The sequence below is a fragment of the Chenopodium album genome, chromosome 8 (genome assembly GCF_948465745.1).
Source record: "Chenopodium album chromosome 8, dcCheAlbu1.1, whole genome shotgun sequence".
Taxonomy (NCBI): domain Eukaryota; kingdom Viridiplantae; phylum Streptophyta; class Magnoliopsida; order Caryophyllales; family Amaranthaceae; genus Chenopodium; species Chenopodium album.
Genome location: NC_137841.1, coordinates 68209649 through 68230219, shown reverse-complemented (window position 1 = coordinate 68230219; position 20571 = coordinate 68209649). Strand labels below are relative to the sequence as shown.

The 20571-nt window shown below is 33.9% G+C and overlaps 2 protein-coding genes and 1 non-coding gene across 3 annotated transcripts; 2 read left to right on the top strand and 1 right to left on the bottom strand.

Annotated features, from left to right (window-relative positions):
• Positions 1–13515: 13515 nt before the first annotated feature.
• On the bottom strand, positions 13516–16622 carry LOC145556387 (serine/threonine-protein kinase Aurora-2). Its single transcript, XM_081618035.1, has 9 exons — positions 16491–16622; positions 15857–15973; positions 15107–15253; positions 14918–15013; positions 14503–14598; positions 14315–14411; positions 14097–14214; positions 13929–14001; positions 13516–13840 (listed from the first exon to the last, which is right to left on the bottom strand). Exons 1-9 carry the CDS (start codon positions 16524–16526, stop codon positions 13739–13741), a joined length of 882 nt encoding a protein of 293 aa, XP_081474161.1. The 5' UTR covers positions 16527–16622; the 3' UTR covers positions 13516–13738.
• A 2032-nt stretch (positions 16623–18654) lies between these two features.
• LOC145555398 (oleosin L-like) lies at positions 18655–19149 on the top strand. Its single transcript, XM_081617141.1, has one exon. It carries the CDS (start codon positions 18655–18657, stop codon positions 19147–19149), a length of 495 nt encoding a protein of 164 aa, XP_081473267.1.
• A 732-nt stretch (positions 19150–19881) lies between these two features.
• TRNAE-CUC (transfer RNA glutamic acid (anticodon CUC)) lies at positions 19882–19954 on the top strand. Its single transcript has one exon. It is a non-coding gene; the product is annotated as a tRNA-Glu (tRNA).
• Positions 19955–20571: the final 617 nt, after the last annotated feature.

Genomic DNA, 20571 nt, shown 5'->3' with positions numbered 1-20571 from the left:
GCAGCAGGGGCAGGACAATTAAGAGTTATTGGTGGTGACCAAGATGCAGCAGGGGCAGCACAGTTAAGAGTTGGTGGTGACCAAGATGCAGCAGGGGCATCACAGTTAGGAGTTGTTGGTGGTGACGAAGATGCACCAGGGCCAGCACAATTAGGAGTTGTTGGTCGTTCTACACAGCCACAATATAAAGGAATGAGTTTCAAGACAAGATCTTCTAATGACAAAGGAAAAATGGTTTTAAAGGACACATTAAAGAAAGAAAAACAAATGATTAATGTAGTGGAGATGAAATCCAGCAATGAATTGCAAGGTTTGAAGTCAGGCAATGAAGTGGAAGGTTTGAAGTCTCACATTCATGGGACATTGCATAGTCGGATGTCACCCTCATCCATTGTTCAAGTTATGGAATCAGTTTTAGTTTCACAAAATCAGTTGAAAGCAGTTAGAGATATAGGATTTGGGTCGATGGAGTTTTTGAAGGTGACCCAACTGCCTTTGCGGTTGGGTTTATGGTTGGTGCAGCACTTTGATGCTAAGACGTGCTCATTAAATATTCCTGATTCTGATCCTTTCCGTATTACTGAAGACCATGTGCATGAAGTTCTTGGGTTGCCAATAGGGGGCATAGAGATTGATAAAAATAATTTTTCCAGAAATAAAAAAGTCATTCAGCAATGGAAAAAGCAATTCCAAAGCAACTCACTCTCTATCAAAATAGGGGAGCTTAAAGAGTTTTTGAAGGAGCATAAGTCAGCTGGTGCTATGTTCAAACGGAACTTTGTAGTTCTTTGTGTGTCTACACTGATGGATGGTAGTCTTCTTATTTTTATTATGCTCATTTTACTTTCAATTTGCTCATTTTCAATTTAGTTTGCTCATTTCTATTTTATTTTTCTCACTTAAATTTCTATCTGCTCATTTCTCTTTTGTTTTGCTCATTTTTTTGTCAGGGAAACAAAACATGAATATTAATTCTGATATTCTTACATTTCTTTCTGATGTTGATAAAATCAAGGACTTGAATTGGTCAAAGTATATCCTTGATTCTCTCGTGAAGGGCAAGCTTTTATGGGAAGAACGTCCAACTCGTTCTTTTCCTGGGTCTTTATTGTTTCTTATGGTATTACTTTAATTTTTGTTTATTTTTAATGTAGTATTTCTTACTTATTTTTTATTTTTAATTACTAATTTTTCTTTTCTTACTTGTTTGTAGTTATTATATGTTGATCAATTTGTACTTGAGGAAGTTCGAGCTGCACGTGAAATTCCAATCTTGAAAGGGTGGACAACAGCTATGCTGTCAACACGTGAGAAATTGGAACTCTTTAAAGGGAGGCTTGGAAATATTCGTGCTAAAAAGCTTGATGCTGGTTCTTTTAGCATGATACAGCCTAAAATGGTGTTTAACTATAATTTTCTGTTTTATTCTTTTCCTTTTTATCCTACTTTTTTTAACTTTTTTGTTTTTTATTTAGGAAAAATTCATTCCTTTTGAAGTGGAAACTCAAGTAATTGCCAATAAGGTAACCATATATACTGTAATATTCTATGTTCTTTTTGGAAATGACCAACTAAATTTTTGCTCATTTGTCTAATGAGTAAGCAATTACTTGCTCATATTTGAAATGAGCAAATAATTTTTTGCTCATTTGACAGATGAGCAAATTATGCAATTGGTTATGTGTTATAAGTAAGATTGGTTTATATTTGTTAAGATATTTGCTTTCAAACTTGTTCTAACTTTCTTTTTTTGTTTGTTTGTCTTTAGGAACAAGGAATTACTTGCTCATTTGATGATTGAGAAAAGATATGTTTGCTCATTTGACCCAAGGAGAGCTGATTTTGGACTTGGAGATGAAACAAGAGTGTAATTGTTCCAAGTTCATATAATAGCTAATTTGCTCACTTACCAAATGAGCAAATAATTATTTGCTCATTTGATTAATGAGCAAGGAATTATTGCTCATTTGAGAAATGAATAAATATTTAGTCACTCATTTGAATATGTTCTATTTACAATTCAACAATATTGCAAAGCATTAAACTATGATTAGTACAAAATTAATAATATATTATTAAATATAAAAATTCAACAAAATCTTATATGTATATAAAAGTACCATTACACTTTTTTTGGACAATTTCTAATATCATGATGACTCAATTCACCACAACCTCTACATAATCTCTTCTTTTTTGGTTTTGTTCTACAGCCTTTTCTTTTTCTCCCTTAAGCCTTTTTGCACTTCTACCTCTTGTTTCAACATTTGACACATCAGTCTCAGTCGCTTTCTTTTTTGATGTCTCTTCATTTGATACATGAACTCCAGTCCCTTTATTCTTTGAAACTTTTGGAGGTTTGACAATTATTTCAGTTGGCACACTAGCTCCAATCAATAGCTCAATGTCTTGCTCTTTGTTTTTTGCACTTCCAGCTGTTGTTTCATTATTTCTTGCAATCCTCTTTGCTTCCAAATCCTTTCTTATTCCTTGAAGATTTATCACAAGGTCTTGAATATCTTCATCTTTGCCTTCTGCCAAACTTACACAAGTGTGTATCTCTGACCATAAATCATTTAACAGTTTTTTCTTGTCTATTATATTAGCACATTGCTCCAACAGGTTTCCTCCCAAGTCAAAAATAGGTTTCTTTAATGCCATAGTAGTCCACCTGTGTAGCATATACTGCCCGGGAATGGTTTCAAACCTTTTTGCTTTCCAAACCCAAATCATATGTCTACATGGAATTCCTTGCCTATAAAATAGCTTGCAAGAACATGTGGTGTCATAGTTAGTTGGATTAAACACAACATCAAATGTTCTAGTCCGATTTCCTTCACTTACTGTTGCAACTTCCAATTCATTTTCTTTCTTCAATTCATCAACACCACAAGAAAAACAAGCAATTTCAACCTCGTATTGAAATTCATAAAACACAGAGTTAGTATATAAATGTGAGGCATGCTTTTCTATCCCTAGTGGTGTTTTGCACTTAGGATATTTGTGCTTTGAATCATTATCATTCTGACCTTGAGTGTGTCTCTGGGCATCAATTGCAGCTTCATATCTCAAGTAAAACTCAACAAGTGACACATGAGGATTGATAAAGGAGCAGAAAAAGTTGTTTTCACTTTCGGATCTTGATGTTGTACGCATTATTCCTCCAAGGAACACATCTCTGAAATAGGCCGGAATCCACTTGTCTCTTATCTTGTACATATAACCTAACCATTCATGTTGTTCCAAGTGGTATTCAATCATCACCTTGTTCCACCTTTCTTCAAACTCAGCAGGTTCAATTTCAAGGTGCCAAACGCAAGCACATAATTTTTTTAGGAAACCAGTTTCTTCTTGCATGATTGATTTCTCCACCTTATCTGGTAACTTTTTCATTATGTGCCACATACAGAACCGATGTTCAGTCTTCTTAAACACACTTTTAATAGCAATTTTCATTGCTGGATCCTGATCTGTGATCATACAATTAGGTTCATTCCCACCCATTGCCTTGAGGAATGATCTGAACAGCCATTCAAATGACACGATATCTTCCTTTGCTATGAAACCAGCAGCAAAATTAATGCAATTCTTATGATGGTCAACGCCTGTAAATGGAGTAAACACCATATTGTACCTGTTTACACATACAAAATATAGTTTAAATGATCAAATAATTTAATACTCATTTGAAATATTATCAAATAATCAATTGCTCATTTGTCAAATGAGCAAATAACTCAATGCTTATTTGTGAAATAAGCAAACAATTCTTTGCTCTTTTGTCAAATGTGCAAATAATTGAATGCTCATTTGTCATATGAGCAAATAACTCAATGCTCATTTGTGAAATGAGCAAACAATTCAATGCTCATTTGTCAAATGAGCAAACAATTCAATGCTCATTTGTCAAATGAACATGTAATTCAATGCCCATATACATACTCTTATCAAAGAATATTAGACTTATGGGGATATTCAATTTTCACATAGAAGTAATGAGCAATTAAACTAATTTTATTTAAAACAAAGTCATTAATTTCAGCAAAACTAGTAATAACACATAAATGAATTACCTATTGGTTTGGTATGTGGTATCAAAGGATACCATATCACCAAATAGAGCATAACTCTTTTTACAAAGGGGGTCTGCCCACAATGCTCTACAAAGACAATAATCTTCATCCATCTCAAAATCAAAGAAAAAAGCGCTCCACATTAGCTTTTTGTTGGTAAAGTTATCCACGAACATTTGAGCATCGCTTCCTTGAATGTATGCTTTTAAATCTCTATGAAAATTTTTGAAATCTTCCTTAGATGCACCAATGTTTTCATATCCTCCAACAATTTCCTTCATCATTCGAAAAGTTGTAACGGGACCAATATTCACCTATTTAAAGAACAAAACAGTTTGTCACATGAGCAAATAATTCAATGCTCATTTTTAAAATGAGCAAACAATTCAATGCTCATTTGTCAAATGAGAAAAAAATTATTTGCCCATTTGTCAAATGAGCAAACAGCTTTTATTAGAACATACAGAGAATTCATGAAACATAAGAGAATTCATGAAACAATTCAATGCTCATTTGACAAATGAGCAAAAAATTATTTGCTCATTTGTCAAATGAGCTAACAACTTTTATTAGAACATACATAGAATTCATGAAACATAAGAGAATTTGAAAGTGTTACCTTAGAATTATTCACAATTATTTTTTTGTGTAAAATGTTCATTTTCCTTCCTTCTTTTTGGAATAGATTGCAGCTAGGTGTATAAAGTGCATGAGTATGTCCCTCATGAAATTTTGTCACTATGAATGTGTTATCATCACAATGCTTTAGGACAATATGTGCCTTGCACCCAACACGAGTAACGAGTCTCTTCCTTTTGATTGAAGATTTTTCTTCATTGTTTTCCCCTTCCTTGTTATTTAAATCTTTTTCTACAGTAGTCTTTCTTTTTTCTTTGTATCCTTCCTTATTGCACAAGATATACTGATATTTTAATTCTTTGCTTCTTCTTTGTCTTTTAGTTGTAGACTTCCTTGTATTGAAACCAGAAGCAAATGCATAGCCTTTATAAAATTCAAGGCCCTCTTCAAGATTATTAAACTTCATCCCTATAGCTGGTTTCAACTCATTGGGGCATATTGGATGCCATTCTTTTGTTCCTCCAGGAGTGATCAAAGGTGCTACTTTAGGAGAAACTACTATTGTAGGAGTAGTTGGCACATTTGTGATGGTACTTGATTCACTTTCAACTTGTTCGTTGTTGCTCATCATTTGTGAATATGCACCTCCTTAAACACACTTAAACACACACATACACTCTTAATAATTAGAACTGAAATCAGATTCTTAAACAAACTTACACACACACAGACATAGATACACACTTACACACACACAAACACACACACACACACACTCAATAATTTCACAATCTATAATTATAAGTGAAATCAGTTTCTGAAATCAGAATTGCAAGCAGAAAGAGGAGGGGGCAGGGGGGGATAGGTTTGCTCATTTGTCAAATGAACATGCAATTCAATGCCCACATATATAAACTCTTACACTCAATCACACTTACACTCACACTCACACTCACACTCACACTCACACTCACACACAGACACACTGTTACACTCACTCACACACACACACACTCTCTCTCTCTCTCACACACACACACACATACATACACAATTCTGTATACTTAGTGTTTTTACAAGCTAATATTTGCAAAACTTATAGATCCTTGAATTACTTATGAATGTCATTAATATTTGCTCATTTTAATTGTAGTTACCTCATTTTAAATGTTCTATTATACATATTTAGGTTTGCTCATTTTAATTTATTTGCTCATTTTGAATTTGATTGAAAATAAGAACATAATAACAACAAAGTTCAATTTGCTCATTTTTATATGACTTTGCTCATTCCATATCCACTTTGCTCATTTCATATCCACTTTGTTCTATTATACATATTTAGGTTTGCTCATTTTAATTTATTTGCTCATTTTGAATTTGATTGAAAATAAGAACATAAATAATTGATTCAATCACTATAAAGTTTAATCTGATATTATTAAAATTTCTATCAAATTAATCAAACCTAAATAATTGATTCAATTCAATCAAATAATTGATGCAATTAAACATTCAATTCGAATAATGTAATTCGAAAATTAACATGTAATTCAATTCGAAAATTAACATGTAATTCCAAATTTTTCAGAGATGTAAAATCAAAATATATTGAATATTCAGATTAACATGCAATTCAAAATTAAAATTACGAACAAACCTCAATGGTGGATGAAATTGCGACCGTTGAAATTTGCAAAAAGAAACCGTTGAAAATTGCAGAAAGAAACCGCTGAAATTTGCCGAAAGAAGAGCATACTCAGTGAATCGCCATTGATAAGTAAATCGCCATTGATGAGCTTTGAATTGCAGACATAATAGAGGGGAGAGATAAATTAGATGCTGAAAGTTAGCTTGTAGGCATGCTTATAATCTCAGCAGTTGGATTTCATCTAATCTAGCGGCTGAGATTTGTTCTCACATAAGGTGTGGGTTCTCACATAAAGGGTGGTTCTCACCGGATCCCGACCCTATATATATATATATATATATATATATATATATATATATATATATATATATATATATATATATATATATATATATTAATTCAGACTATTTGGACTGGATTGGACTTTTTGGACTTAAAAAATTTGAGCCCAAATCCAATCCGAAAATCCGAATTTCAAAATTTTTGAGTCCAAATCCAATCCAAATTTAAAAAAAGTCCAATCCAAATAGCTTATTTGGACTGGATTGGATTGGATTTCGGACTGGAGTCCGAATAATGGACACCCCTACCCCCTGGGTATAGAAATTGAGGAATAAGAGGTGATTTTATCCCAATCTCATCCCTCTCTCTAATTCCAATCCTTAGAAACAAACATAGGATTTTAATATCTTTTTTCCAAATTCCTATCCCTCTTCGTTTATCCCCCTAAACAAACATGCCATAAAGGCAAGCATATGAAATGACAAAAACTTTTTTTTTTTCTTTTTTAAAATGGAGTACTTCTCTTTTTACTTATTACATTACTCAACATTATGTTGTTTATAAGTACTCTCTCTGTCCCTAATTGTTTACTCCACTTTCTTTTATAAGTACTCAAAAAATTGCCCCATACTCCGTATTACTTTTGGCATGTTTTCCCACTTGCACTCTCTCTATCTCTTTCCTCATTGATATTTGTGTCAACCCATGTGCACCATTTTTTCCCCAAAATCTTAATAAAGGGGATTTATGATTTGGGGCAAACAATTAGCCGTGGGAGTACTACGTAGTTTCTTATACACATAAATTTCTAATGTTAGACCTCAATCACCCACAATTTCTTGTATTAGTTGTAAATATGATGAAGCATCCCTAACATAAGTGTCTAATTGCATATACACACAATTTTCGCCAAAACATTAAGTTTTAGTAGTTGTGAGATCTTTTTTTTTCTTCTCATTGTATGCATATGATCTGGACATATAAAATCTTCAAATAAATCTTCAAATTATATTATATGCAGTAGCGTAGATCAAATATATACAAAGTTTTTATTTATTTTGTCTAAAAACAATTTTAATTCTTTCATTACACAACTTATAAAATTTTGAATACTAAGCTATAATTTATCCTAACATATATAATTGCTATTTTTCTAGAAAATAATAGATTTTTTAAGAAAACTTTTTTTAAAAAGTTGTAAAATACGTATTACTGTACATATTAAGATCCCCAATATCATGGTTTAATTTCTTAAACTAGCTTAGCTACAATGTACTCCCTCCGTTTTTAAATACTTGCTCCATTTCTCCATGCGCGGAGTTTTAGGAGAAATTGTAGAAAGTAATAAAAATATGGATGTAGTGGAGTAGTTGGAAAAATAAAAAATTATAAAAAGCAAAAGTAGTGGAAGAATAGGAGGAAAAAGAGTATTATATTGGGTCTACTAAGTATGGGAAATGAATTAAATATTATAAAAGCTTTCCAAAAAAAGAAATGGAGCAAAGTATTTAAAAACGGCCGAAAAAGAAAAATGGAGCAAGTATTTAAAAACGGAGGGAGTATAAGCTATTTCTACCTGCATAATAAATTTTAACTGAATCATATGGGGGTCATGGCCTATCCCAACCCCCCTTGATTCAACCCCTAATTATACAAACAAAACGGATTACATTTAGTTTTCTTACCTTACATATATTTTGTTTTGTTTTTATTTGTTTATTTTGAATAAATATTACATGACTCTAAAATTAAAAAAGAAAAAAGGAAAAAAAAAAAAGACTATACACATGCAAAACTTATCCCTACCAAAATTCTTTTATCCTTTGTACGTACGAGTACATAATTATTTGTACTTTCATATTCACTCTTATTTCCAAGTGATATTCTAGCACTTTTCTCACATGCTGAGATATATTGTGATTTATACGACAATATATTACGGAGTATACAACAGCATTATATTATTTTATACTACGTGTAACTTAAAAAATTATGTCAAACCTTGATTCAATAAAAAAAAAAAAAAGCAAAAAAAAAGAAAAAAAAATATCATGTCAAACCTGAAGTATGTAAAATTATAGTGGGATGCAAAATCTGATCAGAAGATCGATGTGTCACTCAACCAGAAAAATGGAAGTAAAAACCAGAAGATCAAATCAAGATGAATTAATGTACATAAAGACTTATGTTTGAAAGCAACTTAATGGAAGCAATAAATTGAACTATACTCTTCTTAAGTTCTTAGTCCTTAAGGATTGTCTATAAGAGTATATTATTTTGAAGTGTCCCTTTACATATTCTCATACTCGTTTTGGCATGGTATCTTGTGATGGTTCTTTAAGGCACTTTACTTTTTATCCGTTTCACATTAAATGACACACTTTTTATTTTTGGTCGCTCCATCCTAAGCTAAATAGAACTAAAGAACCACTATGGTGAAATTCAATTTTACATCGATTTTATGTGAATTTTTGTTTTAGATAGCCTCAAGGAGATTACATTGATGTGATAAACCCAAATACAGACGATGGTGCAGCACAGATCGAAGAAGAAGAAGTTGGCGCATCTTGAGGCTGACACACCTTTTAATTATTTTTAAATAATAGAGTTTTTAGGGAATGATAATTTTTGAGGTCGGAAAGGGGAGGGGATGTTCCCCCCCTTGCCAATCCCCATTACCAAAAACTCATCCCCTCCCCTCTCCTAACCTCAAAACCCACCGAATAACTAATTTTGTCTTGTTTAAAATTAACACCCCCTAAATATTGTATTATTCAAAATTAATCAAAAGATTGTATTATTAAAAATAATAATAAAAAAGGGGGTTAAACGTTGTATTATTTTTGGCAATTTTTCCTTAACTTTCTATCATTTTATGAACAAAAGACTATCCCACCACTTTACTTTATACTTACTTCAATCCTTAGTTGCTCATTTCTTGATTATGGTTAAAAATTTCTTCTCATTTGAAATTTCTGATATATATATAGTTAGAATAATTCCCATCAATTTTCCTATATACGAGTATAATTTAGTGAGTGTGCCAAATTGTATATATCACTACTTTTTTCATACAATTTTTAAAATAATTTTCCCATTAAATAATTTTTTCCATAAAAAAAAAAACAATTTTTTGTAAAATTTTCTTCTCTTTTCTCGATCCCCACATTAACCACATTGTTATTCTTTTCTTTCTTATTTTCATTTTGTTTCAAAAAGCGGGAATATTAAGGTAAAGATTAAAGGCAATCAAAATGGGTAGAGTATTAATCAAAATGGATAGAGTATTAATTACGTTAAGACAATTGGAAATTCATTACACTCATATTTGGCAAATTCACCTCAAAAAAAAAAAAAAAGTAAAATGGTTATCACTAAAAGCCAAAAGTGGTTAAAAATAGAATCTGCTTCTTCAGAGTCTAAAGTACAGTTATACATACACTGCATTTCATTCCCTCCTTCTGCTAAGCTCTCAAACCTCTTATCAATGGCGTTTACTCTCACAACTTTCTCTCTCCTAAAACTATCCCATTAAAACCCTTCAATCTTTTCTCACAACTTTTGTTATCTTCACTCCTATATTTTTCTCCCAAAATTTGAACACCCAGAAACTTGAAACATCCCAAAATTTCCTTCATTTTTGCAATTTTATGGTATTATTCTGGGTCATTCGTTGGGTTCTTGCTGTTCTTTACAAATTTTTGAGCTTGAAAAGCTCCAATTTTCTCAGAATTTTGCTCACATTGAGTTTGAATTCATACCCATTTCCCCCCTTCCCCTGTTTTTCAAAAATTTTCTATTAATGGAAGCTGAAAACCATGGAAGTAAGAGATCTAGGGTTTCATTGTCCCGAGAATTCCCGCCACAATTTGGGATTTCAAACTCACCCTTTATGGAATTTCCAACATTGAAGAGAGTTCATCATTATACTAGAGAATTTCCACCTAGGTGTGGCTCAAATTCATCAAAAATCATTCAAAAACCCTCTGAAAAACCTACTGAAAGTGAGAAAATTCCTGGATTTTGCAGTAATTCCACTGCTTGGAGACGCTCTGTGCCTGCCGTGAGAAGTAAGCAACCAATGGATGATGGAATTCCTGTGAAAATTCCTGAGAATGTGAAGGGAAAAGCATTGCCGGGTTCGGGTTTCGATGCAGTTACTGAGAGAAGAGCAGGAGAAAAGAAGAAGGAGAAGGTGGATGAGATGAAGAAACCCCAGAACATTTCTAGGGAAAGGAAGAAAGTGTTGGAAATGGTGGAATTGTTTAGGAAGAGGTGTAAGGAAATTTCAATGAGTGGAAGAGGAATTAGAAGGATTGATACAGTAGCTTGTGCAGAATTGAGAAAAGAAGGGAAGATTTCAAACCAATCTACATTGATGATTGGAGCTGTTCCTGGTGTAGAAGTGGGTGATAAATTTCATTACAGGGTGGAATTGGCCTTTGTAGGGCTGCATAAGCATTACGAGCGCGGTATCGATACAATGGAGTGGGGTGGAGGGAGATTGGCTACTTGTATTGTAGCTAGTGAGAGGCATTTGGACAAAATGAATGATCCCAATGCTCTGGTTTACATTGGGGAAGGAGGGGTTCTAAGGCGAAACGAGGCCGGGAAACCCCCTGATCAGGAGCTTAAGGGAGGCAATAAAGCTTTGTGGAATAATAAGGAAGAGAAGAAGCCGGTTAGGGTGGTCAGGGGGCTTACATTGGATAAAAGTTACGGTCAAAAGATCTTGTATGTTTATGATGGACTGTATGAGGTGAAGGAATGTATTAAGAAGAAAGGGCCAAGCGGGAACATGATTTTCGAGTTTCAATTGACACGGTGCGCTGGACAGCCTGCTGTTTCGTGGCAATCGTGTAGGCGGTATCAGTTTTAAGGTTTTAGATTGTGCTATTGTGCAGATAGGTGAATTCTATGGTTGAGTTTTTTGTTTAGTTGTTTTGTTTCATTTAGAAAGATGTTAGTTCCTTTAATTGTAGTTTGTACTTGCATGATATATTCTTGATGTATGCAGCTCAAGAAATATCATTATACTGATATGATAGGCTTTCACACTTGTTAAATTGAAGCTAGTATATGTAGAAACAGAAAAATGTAACCAGTCTAGGTTTTTTGTGATATAATGAATGAAATAGAAGGAGCTTCTTCATTGTTGATTTTGTTTTCAAGTTTATAAGCTCGGATCCTTCTTAGTAATTAACACTTGTTTCTATTCTCTCTTTTGGCTTGGAGGGTAATTGCGGGGTGAAATGAGGGTTAATTATGTGAAATGACTGTGGTTTTAAAAAAAATTGAGCTTATTGTGCTATTTGTAAGCATTGGATTAATTTGAGCTGTGCATTAGCAATGATCATATTGGTCATCATCTTATGTGCTGTTGGAAGGTATAAATAATGTTGTTTTTTTTTTTTATGAAACATTATGCACACGATGGAGAATTCTTCAAATGTGCCTTGAATAATTAGTATAGTATGTGTGTGTGTGTGTGTGTTTGTTTGTGTTGCGGGGGGGGGGGGGGGGGGGGGGGTAGGTTGGGGATCAAGAGAGCTTAGGATAAGAAAATGTGTTGTGCAAGGTCCTGCACCAAATTCATATATCAAACTACATTCTTTAAGTCGATGCCTTTAATTGATGCCCTGCTTTATTCTCCATAGATATTAGGTATTGCAGCAGATTTGCAGTTCTCTTTTTCATGATTTTCAGGTTATCACATCCCTAGTCTATTCTCCCTTCTTGTAATTAGCAGGAAAGTGAGATGATGGCGTCATCTGATACTTCGTGCTCTTTATCCTGAGATATTGAGGTTAGACTCCATCATTCTGAGCAAATAATTTTATAGTTTATGTTGCATCTTCACTAATTTATTTAGCTCTTGGCAGAACAGATACTGTGCTGTCTTTGTTGGGTGCATCAATTTATAGTTCCTTGCATGCATCATGAATAAAACTTCACCCGTTTCTATTCACATAGCATTTAGGCACTCTTAAATCTTAATACTCAAGGCCTTTTAATCACTACTTGATTAAGTTAAACTTCAGTTTTACTGTTGGAACTCTACCGAAGTCTGAAACCTTATGTGAAGTCTCTCATACGAGACAGTTACTGCTTTTGTTAACAAAATTCATTTCTGTAGGGAAATACTTATCTAGATCCATTATATCACCTGACAATATGAAGCTTCGGTTGTTAGTACTTGCTAAGGAATAAAAAGTTGCTTGGTGGCCAGGTTTCTAGATTCAGAGGGGTTGCTCCAAGGGGCAATGGAGAATGAAGTGTAAAAGCAGAAAGGAATTTTGTCTTGGAACCTATAGAACCGAAGCCTATGCTGCTATCGCATATGATAGAGCCCCATTAAAGCTTCATTGGCGTTCAGAACTCAAACCAGGTTATGTGGTTTGTGGTGAAGGAAGTGGGCAGCAGAGTTCAGGGGATACTGGAATTGCTGGTGACTGTGACTCTGTGAGGTGCTGAAACCGATTATGTTGCTCAGTGTGCAAACTGGTTAAGACCCCAGTTTAATCTCTAGTTTACTTTCGGTGTTATATATACTAATTTTGTAGTTATTTAAAATACAGTAAACTCCGTTGTTAGAACATAGAAAGTAAATACATTAGGATAAATTAAAAGGAAAAACAAATGGGATATGCTGATAGTTTCAAACCCAAATGCAAACTGTTTGAGAAAAAAGAAATTTTCCATGGAAGAATTGGAGTTGTTAAGTTGGTAGGCTGGTTCAAGTACCTTACACTCATTAATGTTGAAATTCATGTCAACCTGATGTGTTTTTTGCATGACTTCAACTCGGACTTGGTTGTAAAAGGCTATAGCCCATCAAATAACGTAGGAGATGCACTTGAGACAGTGATCAGTATTCGATATATTATTATCCTTGCCTTGATTTTAGTACATAATGAACAAACAAAAGAATTCTTATAGCTACAATATATAATATGGGGAACAAATAATATTCACCTGAAATATGTCTACACCCCTAGGAAGATGGCAACTACTTTAAATTTAGAGGGGACATCAGACATGGTTATTATACAGATTAGCCCATCCTAGGAAACATGCATTAGATGACAATTTTACAAAATAAGTACTTGTTCTTGTTATAATGACGTATCACTATGGAGCCGAAGAGCACGTATTAGAACTTGTAAAGACCTGAAGGATCTGCATTTTGTACTATCCATGGATGTTCCAGAAGCTTGTGCAGTGGAAGACGGTCTGCTGAGTCTTTAACGAGCATCTGATATTTTAATGATGAGGGTCAGAACGATCATTTAGATATTGCAGGTTTGAAAAAAGAATTATCAGCATTGTAAAAAGATGTTTACCTTACTAATCAGGTCCTTTGCAGCTGATGATACAATGGGTTTGGGAGGAAACTTTAAATCAACTAGCACAATCCTGCAAAAAGACGTGTTCTTACTGATGTTAATGGAAGCTGATACAAGTTTACTTATTTCAAACAGACAACAAACACGCAGTCAATGATTTCTCACCTCCTATATGTGTCTGAATGTTCCTTAGCCTCAAAGGGAGGGAAACCATACAGAAACTCGTAACAAAGGATGCCAAGGCTCCATATGTCAACACTTGCATCATGTTCTACGCTCTCAACTGTCAAGGCAAAAAGGGAGCACAAAATAAATCATGTCTAACCCAAAATAAACACTTAAAAAAAATCTGCTGTAATAAAGATTGTTCACAGAATGCATACCCATTTCTGGAGGAAGATAGTCAAGTGTCCCACACATGGTCTTCCTGCGGTTGAATGTATGAACTGCCCAACCAAAGTCCGCTATCTTGAGTTCCCCCTGACAGAAAACAATTTTCAATATTAGCACAATCTTGCGGATATGGAAAGCCTGAGGAAAACCAAAATGGAAGCCTAGTTGTGCTTGTTACCTGTGCCCCTATAAGGAGGTTCTCTGGCTTGATATCTCTGTGAATCACATGTTTTCCGTGACAGTAAATAAGAGCCCTGGCTAATGATGCAATATACTGCAGACAAATGAAAAAGATATAAAAGACACAAGTTAGCACTCTAGACATGCTGAATGAAGTGGCTGTTAACATCAGTAGAAGTAAAATTGCTGTCCTCTGTCATACACCTATCTAAGGATTTGCTATCTAAGGATTCCACAAGCTTTGCAATTTTGCAAAAGATGTAAGAAAAAAGGTGTATTGAACTCAACTAAATTAACTTGAAAATTATGAACAACATATATGTCTGAGCTGGATTTGCTATCAGGTCATACATTTTGAAACCATTCCTACCAAAGTACCTCAAAATTTTTTTATTGCTATGGGAGTAACTTACAGTTGCTGCTCGCTTTTCAGCGAAATACTTGCATTTCTGAAGCTCTTTGTACAGCTCTCCTTTCGGTGCATACTCAAGAATCAGATACACACGTTTCTGCATAGATAACATATCGAGTCATTTCACCTTTGTATGGAACAATTTCTCATCAGACATAGCCAACATCATTACATAAACATAAAGCAGTACCTGATCATAGAAGTATCCATAGAGACGTAGTATGTTGGGATGGCGAAGATGGCTTTGAATTTCAACTTCTCGACGAATCTGGTGCTCAACTTGTGATTGTTTTAGCTGGCTCTTGAAAAGCACTTTCAATGCCACTATATGATTGCTCTGCTCCAATAATCAGCAAATTAGTAAAATTCTCAAAATCCCCCTTTAGGCCAAGATATTATCAAAGGGGTAATAAATAAGGGTGCACTTAATATCAATCACAGTGTACAAAAATGGAGGATGAGGCAACAAAATTAAATCAAACATAACATTGCTAATGACAGGTATTGATAAAAGACTCAAATTTTGTGCCTTCTCAACTTGTGATGTCTTTACTAGCTAAAGATATACAAATCTCAAAGAAACAAATCCCTTGACAGTTTAAATACAATTCGATCGTGATGCAGTTGAGCAGCCGAGATTCGATTCGATATCATTCTTTACACACCATTGTGATGTGGGTGATGTGGCCGAGATTGAATACCATAGTTCAAAGCAATAGCCTAATATAAAGTGAGGTGGATTTTCTTATATCATCATTTCTTGAAATTAGCTTATGTTAATTCATTGTTCACACATGATTTGAATTAAGAATAGATCACCATATTTCGAGGTTAAATTAAGTCTGTGCAATTATGCATATTCATTCAGTTTAGACATAAACAGAAACATTACAACTAAAACTTCCTACTTTAAAAAAAGGAGCAAGATTAAATGGCATACTCTCTTCTCTCTTGCCAAGTAGACATGACCGAACTTCCCTCGACCGAGTGGCTTTCCGATATCGAAATCGTTTAGTACCCACCGTTGCTTCTCCGCTGCAGGAACCTCTGCAGATGCCTGAATAAACTCACAAAAATACAGACATTCAGCAAAAAAAAAAAAAAAAAAAAAAAAAAACTCAAAATTCCAGATTTCCTAAACTAGATATCAGTCAATTCATTATAAATCGACCAATCAAAGCTGAAATTAGCAAATCACAACGAAATCGAAATGAATATACGCATTTCAAAGAACAAGGGCAGATTTTCGCACATTGCACAGAATCAAACGGTAAGATGAATTTGAACTCATAAGTTACAAAACTTCATTCTACGAATTCAACAAATACGACGAATTTCTAAAATTATCGCCATTTTTTATCCGATTTCTGGACTAAAGAATGAACAAATCGAAACAAAGAAACAAAATTAGCACCAGAAATTAGAAACTTTACATTTGAAGATTTAACATAAACTTCTACAAAACCCTAGCATCATCTCACGCGATTCAAAAATCCTAATTTCACAATTCAAGAACAAATTCAACCCTAACTTTATAATAATCCGAAAATTGAAAATTAAAATCTTTAACTCACCTTCTCCTCAGCCTGATTTTCCGCAGCAATCGCCATTGAAGAGAGAGAAATAAGAGAGAGAAAGTAGAGAGAGAAAGAAGAAAGAGAGAAAATGACAGTGGTGTTCAACGGTGGAGAGGGGAGGGAGGATTAGGGGGGGAAGAAATTGAATGATTTCTACAACGGTCGAATTTTTGGGGTGGACACGTGGACCAATCATAATTGTTCAACAATTCAAATTTTCTTTTTCTAATTTCTTTGTTCGATTTGATTAGGAGGAGCGTATTTGAGATTTGAAAATTGTTTTTTGTTTTTTTTTTTTTCGATCTAGCGTATTGTGGCCGTTGATTGTTAAGGTCGTACGGTTGTATTGACGGTGGAGATGGAGTTTGAGTAGGATTAAAGGAATTATTGACCAAATGTATGTGTATAATTGTTAATTAATTTATTAAAACCAAATCTTAGGCGAAATTTAACTTACTTTAAGTCATCTATGAATCTATGATTTTACAAGTACAAATTCTTTGTCCCCATTAATAATTTGTATAGTTAAAATCTTGAAGGAGATGATTTAACAAGATTTGGAGTTGTGTGTAGATCTATCTAGTTTGTAGGAGAGATTGTTATATACTCCCGAGTGCATCATACACCCAACTTACTCAAGGTTAGTGTTTTTCTCCATTTGATGATTTAATGAAAAACAATAATCAAAATAAGAACAAAGAATATACGGTATACCCGATGTATATAACAAATTCCAAGCTTGTAGCATTAAGGGCAATAGCAATGATTTGTATTATAGTGTACGTTTTTACAAGTTTGTGGAGAAACCTCTTATTGTTGATAGGAGGGGAAAAAAATTTAGCTTTGTAAACGTAAGTCGCCTTTATATGTTTTTTTTTTTTTTAGAAAAGCCGGCTTTATATGTTGATAAATCATAAATGGAGTTCAATTTGTTTAGCCCACTTCTTTCTTTTTTAATTTGGAAAATGTCGGAGTATATACTACATATAACTAAAAATAGAAAGAATAAATATAAATTTAACTTTTTTTTTTTTTTAGGAAAAACTTTAACATTAGCTTTTGCCATATTTAAAATATTTTCTAATTGGATCTTGCTAACGGGCGCCCCGGGACGTAAGATAAGGAATACCATTTTGTCATGAATTTCTAACTTAATATCATTTCAACCAATATAATTTATCCTTATCTAACGCACCGGGGCGCTCGTTAGCAAGATTCTTTTCAATATTTACCATGTATTTCCTATACGGAGTAGTATTATCCTTTTTTGTAAAAATTAATTTTATTTATTTTTATTTTACTTTGATTATATTAATGACTTGCATTGTATTAACATTGGATTCCATACATAAACCTTTAAGGGGGTGTTTGGTTCAAGCATATTAGGTACAACTGTACAAGGTATGGGTTTAGAATGACCAAAACCCATACCTCGTGTTTGTTTAAATTTCAGAATTTTCATTTTTCAAACCCATACCTCAAACCCCCAAGGTATGGGTTTTTGAAACCCAATGGGGAGGTGGGTATGAGTTTATAGATAAAAACCAAACATATGAAATCAAGTATCAAGTTCTAATCTCATACCACCCAAGTTTCATTCTTTATTCCAAACCCATACCATTGTTTGAACCAAACGCCCTCTAAATGAGTTTCTTTATTATTGCTAATTTCATGGGCATGATACCCGATCCAATAAAAATGAAGAGAGTCAAGTCTGAACCTGAGTCGGCTAATTGACCATGGGTACCCGAGAAAACCTATAGTTTCTGGTGCTGAATTATATATGAGCACCCCTAATTATTAAATCAATAGATTTTATTTTTTATACTACGTATAACATTTATCCGAAAATCAAACACACAAAACCAAAAACACCAATATACAATTTTAAATTTTCATATTTTAATGGTGACACCAAAGGAAAAACCAAGTCCTCCTCCACGTGTCAAACTCACACAAAACCCCATGCATGCAAATAAACACTTGCCACCCTATTTCAAACCCTCATTTTAACCCTCTTCCACGTACACCCCCCTTCCCTTACAATATATCCCTCTTACACTCCCTCCCATCTTACACACTACACTCACCAAATCACAAAAAACTAACAACAACAAAAAAAAAACAACACAACATACAATTCAACAACATGCAAACAAACATGTCATCTTATGAACAACAAAGGCAACACCAACAACAACACCACCCAATTAGCCCAACCACCCGTCAAACCGTAAAGTTCCTAACCGCCTCAACCATCGGCACCGTCCTCTTAGTCCTATCCGGTCTAACCCTAACCGGTACCGTCTTAGCCCTAGTCTTAGCCACACCCGTCCTAGTCCTCTTTAGTCCTATCCTTGTTCCTGCCCTAATAACAATCTTTTTAATTGCATCTGGCTTCGTGTTCTCGGGTGGGTGCGGTGTTGCGGCCCTATCGGCTTTGTCGTGGATATATCAGTATACGACCGGGAAGCACCCGCCCGGTGCTGATAAATTGGATAGTGCTAGGATGAGGATTGGTAACGCGGCTTGGGAGGTTAAGGAAAAGGCTAAGGAGAATTTGCAATATGTACAACATAAGGCTCAAGAGGCTACTACTACTAGTAGTACTATTGATCATAACAATTATCGAACTAGTCAAGCTCAAACTTCTTAGTATTTTGTAGGGTTTTATTTTTGCACCACTTTTTTTTTTTTTTTTTTCGTGTTGTTTTTGTTTTGATTTAATTAGTGTTTTATTTTGGTTGTAGAAGAAGTACTTTTGTTTTTGGGTGGGAAGGCAAGTTAAAGCTGTATTTGCCATGTGGTGAGATAAGTGTATGAAAAGGAAATGCTAAGTGCATTTTTTTTTTGAAGTATGTTCCAAGTATTTTAATTAATTTGTTAATTGTCAAAACAAAAAAAAAAGAAAGTGTTTTTTCATGCTAATTGTCGATGCATTATATACTAATAGCTCGAACTGTACTACAATAAAATATACTATAATAAAATATACTCTCTACGTCCCTATTTGGTAGTCACTTTTACATTAGGAATGCAAAAAAGTGAGAGAAAAAGTGATTAAAGTACTATATGGAAAAGCAAAATTTACGTAAGAAAGTTATTTTGCAAATTGGAGAGAATTTTAGTAATAAAATTAATATTAATGGTACTTGACTAATAAAAATGGAATAAGTGACTGGGGAGTACAAGTAAAATAATAGTGATAGGCCTCAAAAAAGTAAAATAGTAGTGACAAATAATTTTTATTTGAGTATAATAATACTGACAATTAAATAATTAATTATGTTGCATTAATTAAATACAAATATAAATATTATAGAAGTGTTGATTTGAGAAATACTCGTATGTTATTGTTAAAATTTATTCTACTATAACTACCAACAAATCCGTTGTAGTCTAGTTGGTCAGGATACTCGGCTCTCACCCGAGAGACCCGGGTTCAAGTCCCGGCAACGGAACTTTTTTTTTAAAATTCCATTTGGTGAAATGAACGGAGCCTTATAAAGGCCTGTTGACCTTTAAAATTTGAATGATAATATGCTTGTGTGTAAGATGGGAGGAGTTGATAGTAGTTTTTTTTTTTTTGTTTTTATATATAAATTTTTAACATTAAGGAGTAGGACCCTGATCGAATCTCAACCCTTACGATTTTTTTGGTCCGAAATTTGTGGGTCAAACACCTTTAAGAGTGAGAGGGGGAGGGTAAGGGATCTCCACCCTCAAAGTGCCTTTAGTGAGGGTTGAACCCCAACCTTAAGGTCGGAAGGTACAATCCTTTCCACTAAACCAAACTCAGCTTGGTAGTTGAGAGGCAATAGTTGTGGAACATCATTTCACCAATTGGATTATTGATCAATTAAAGTATCACATGAAAAGTTGAATGCCATAGCCGGTGTAAGTTGTGTAACCACACAAGACATGAAGATTGATTACAACGCATATAAAATTTAAAATTACAATAATGTATACTAATAATCAGCAATAATATGATATGGATGAACGCAACAACATAATGTTTAGATTTAGAATCCTTAATCAGCGTGTGCATCTCACATATCAGCATAATCATTCACGT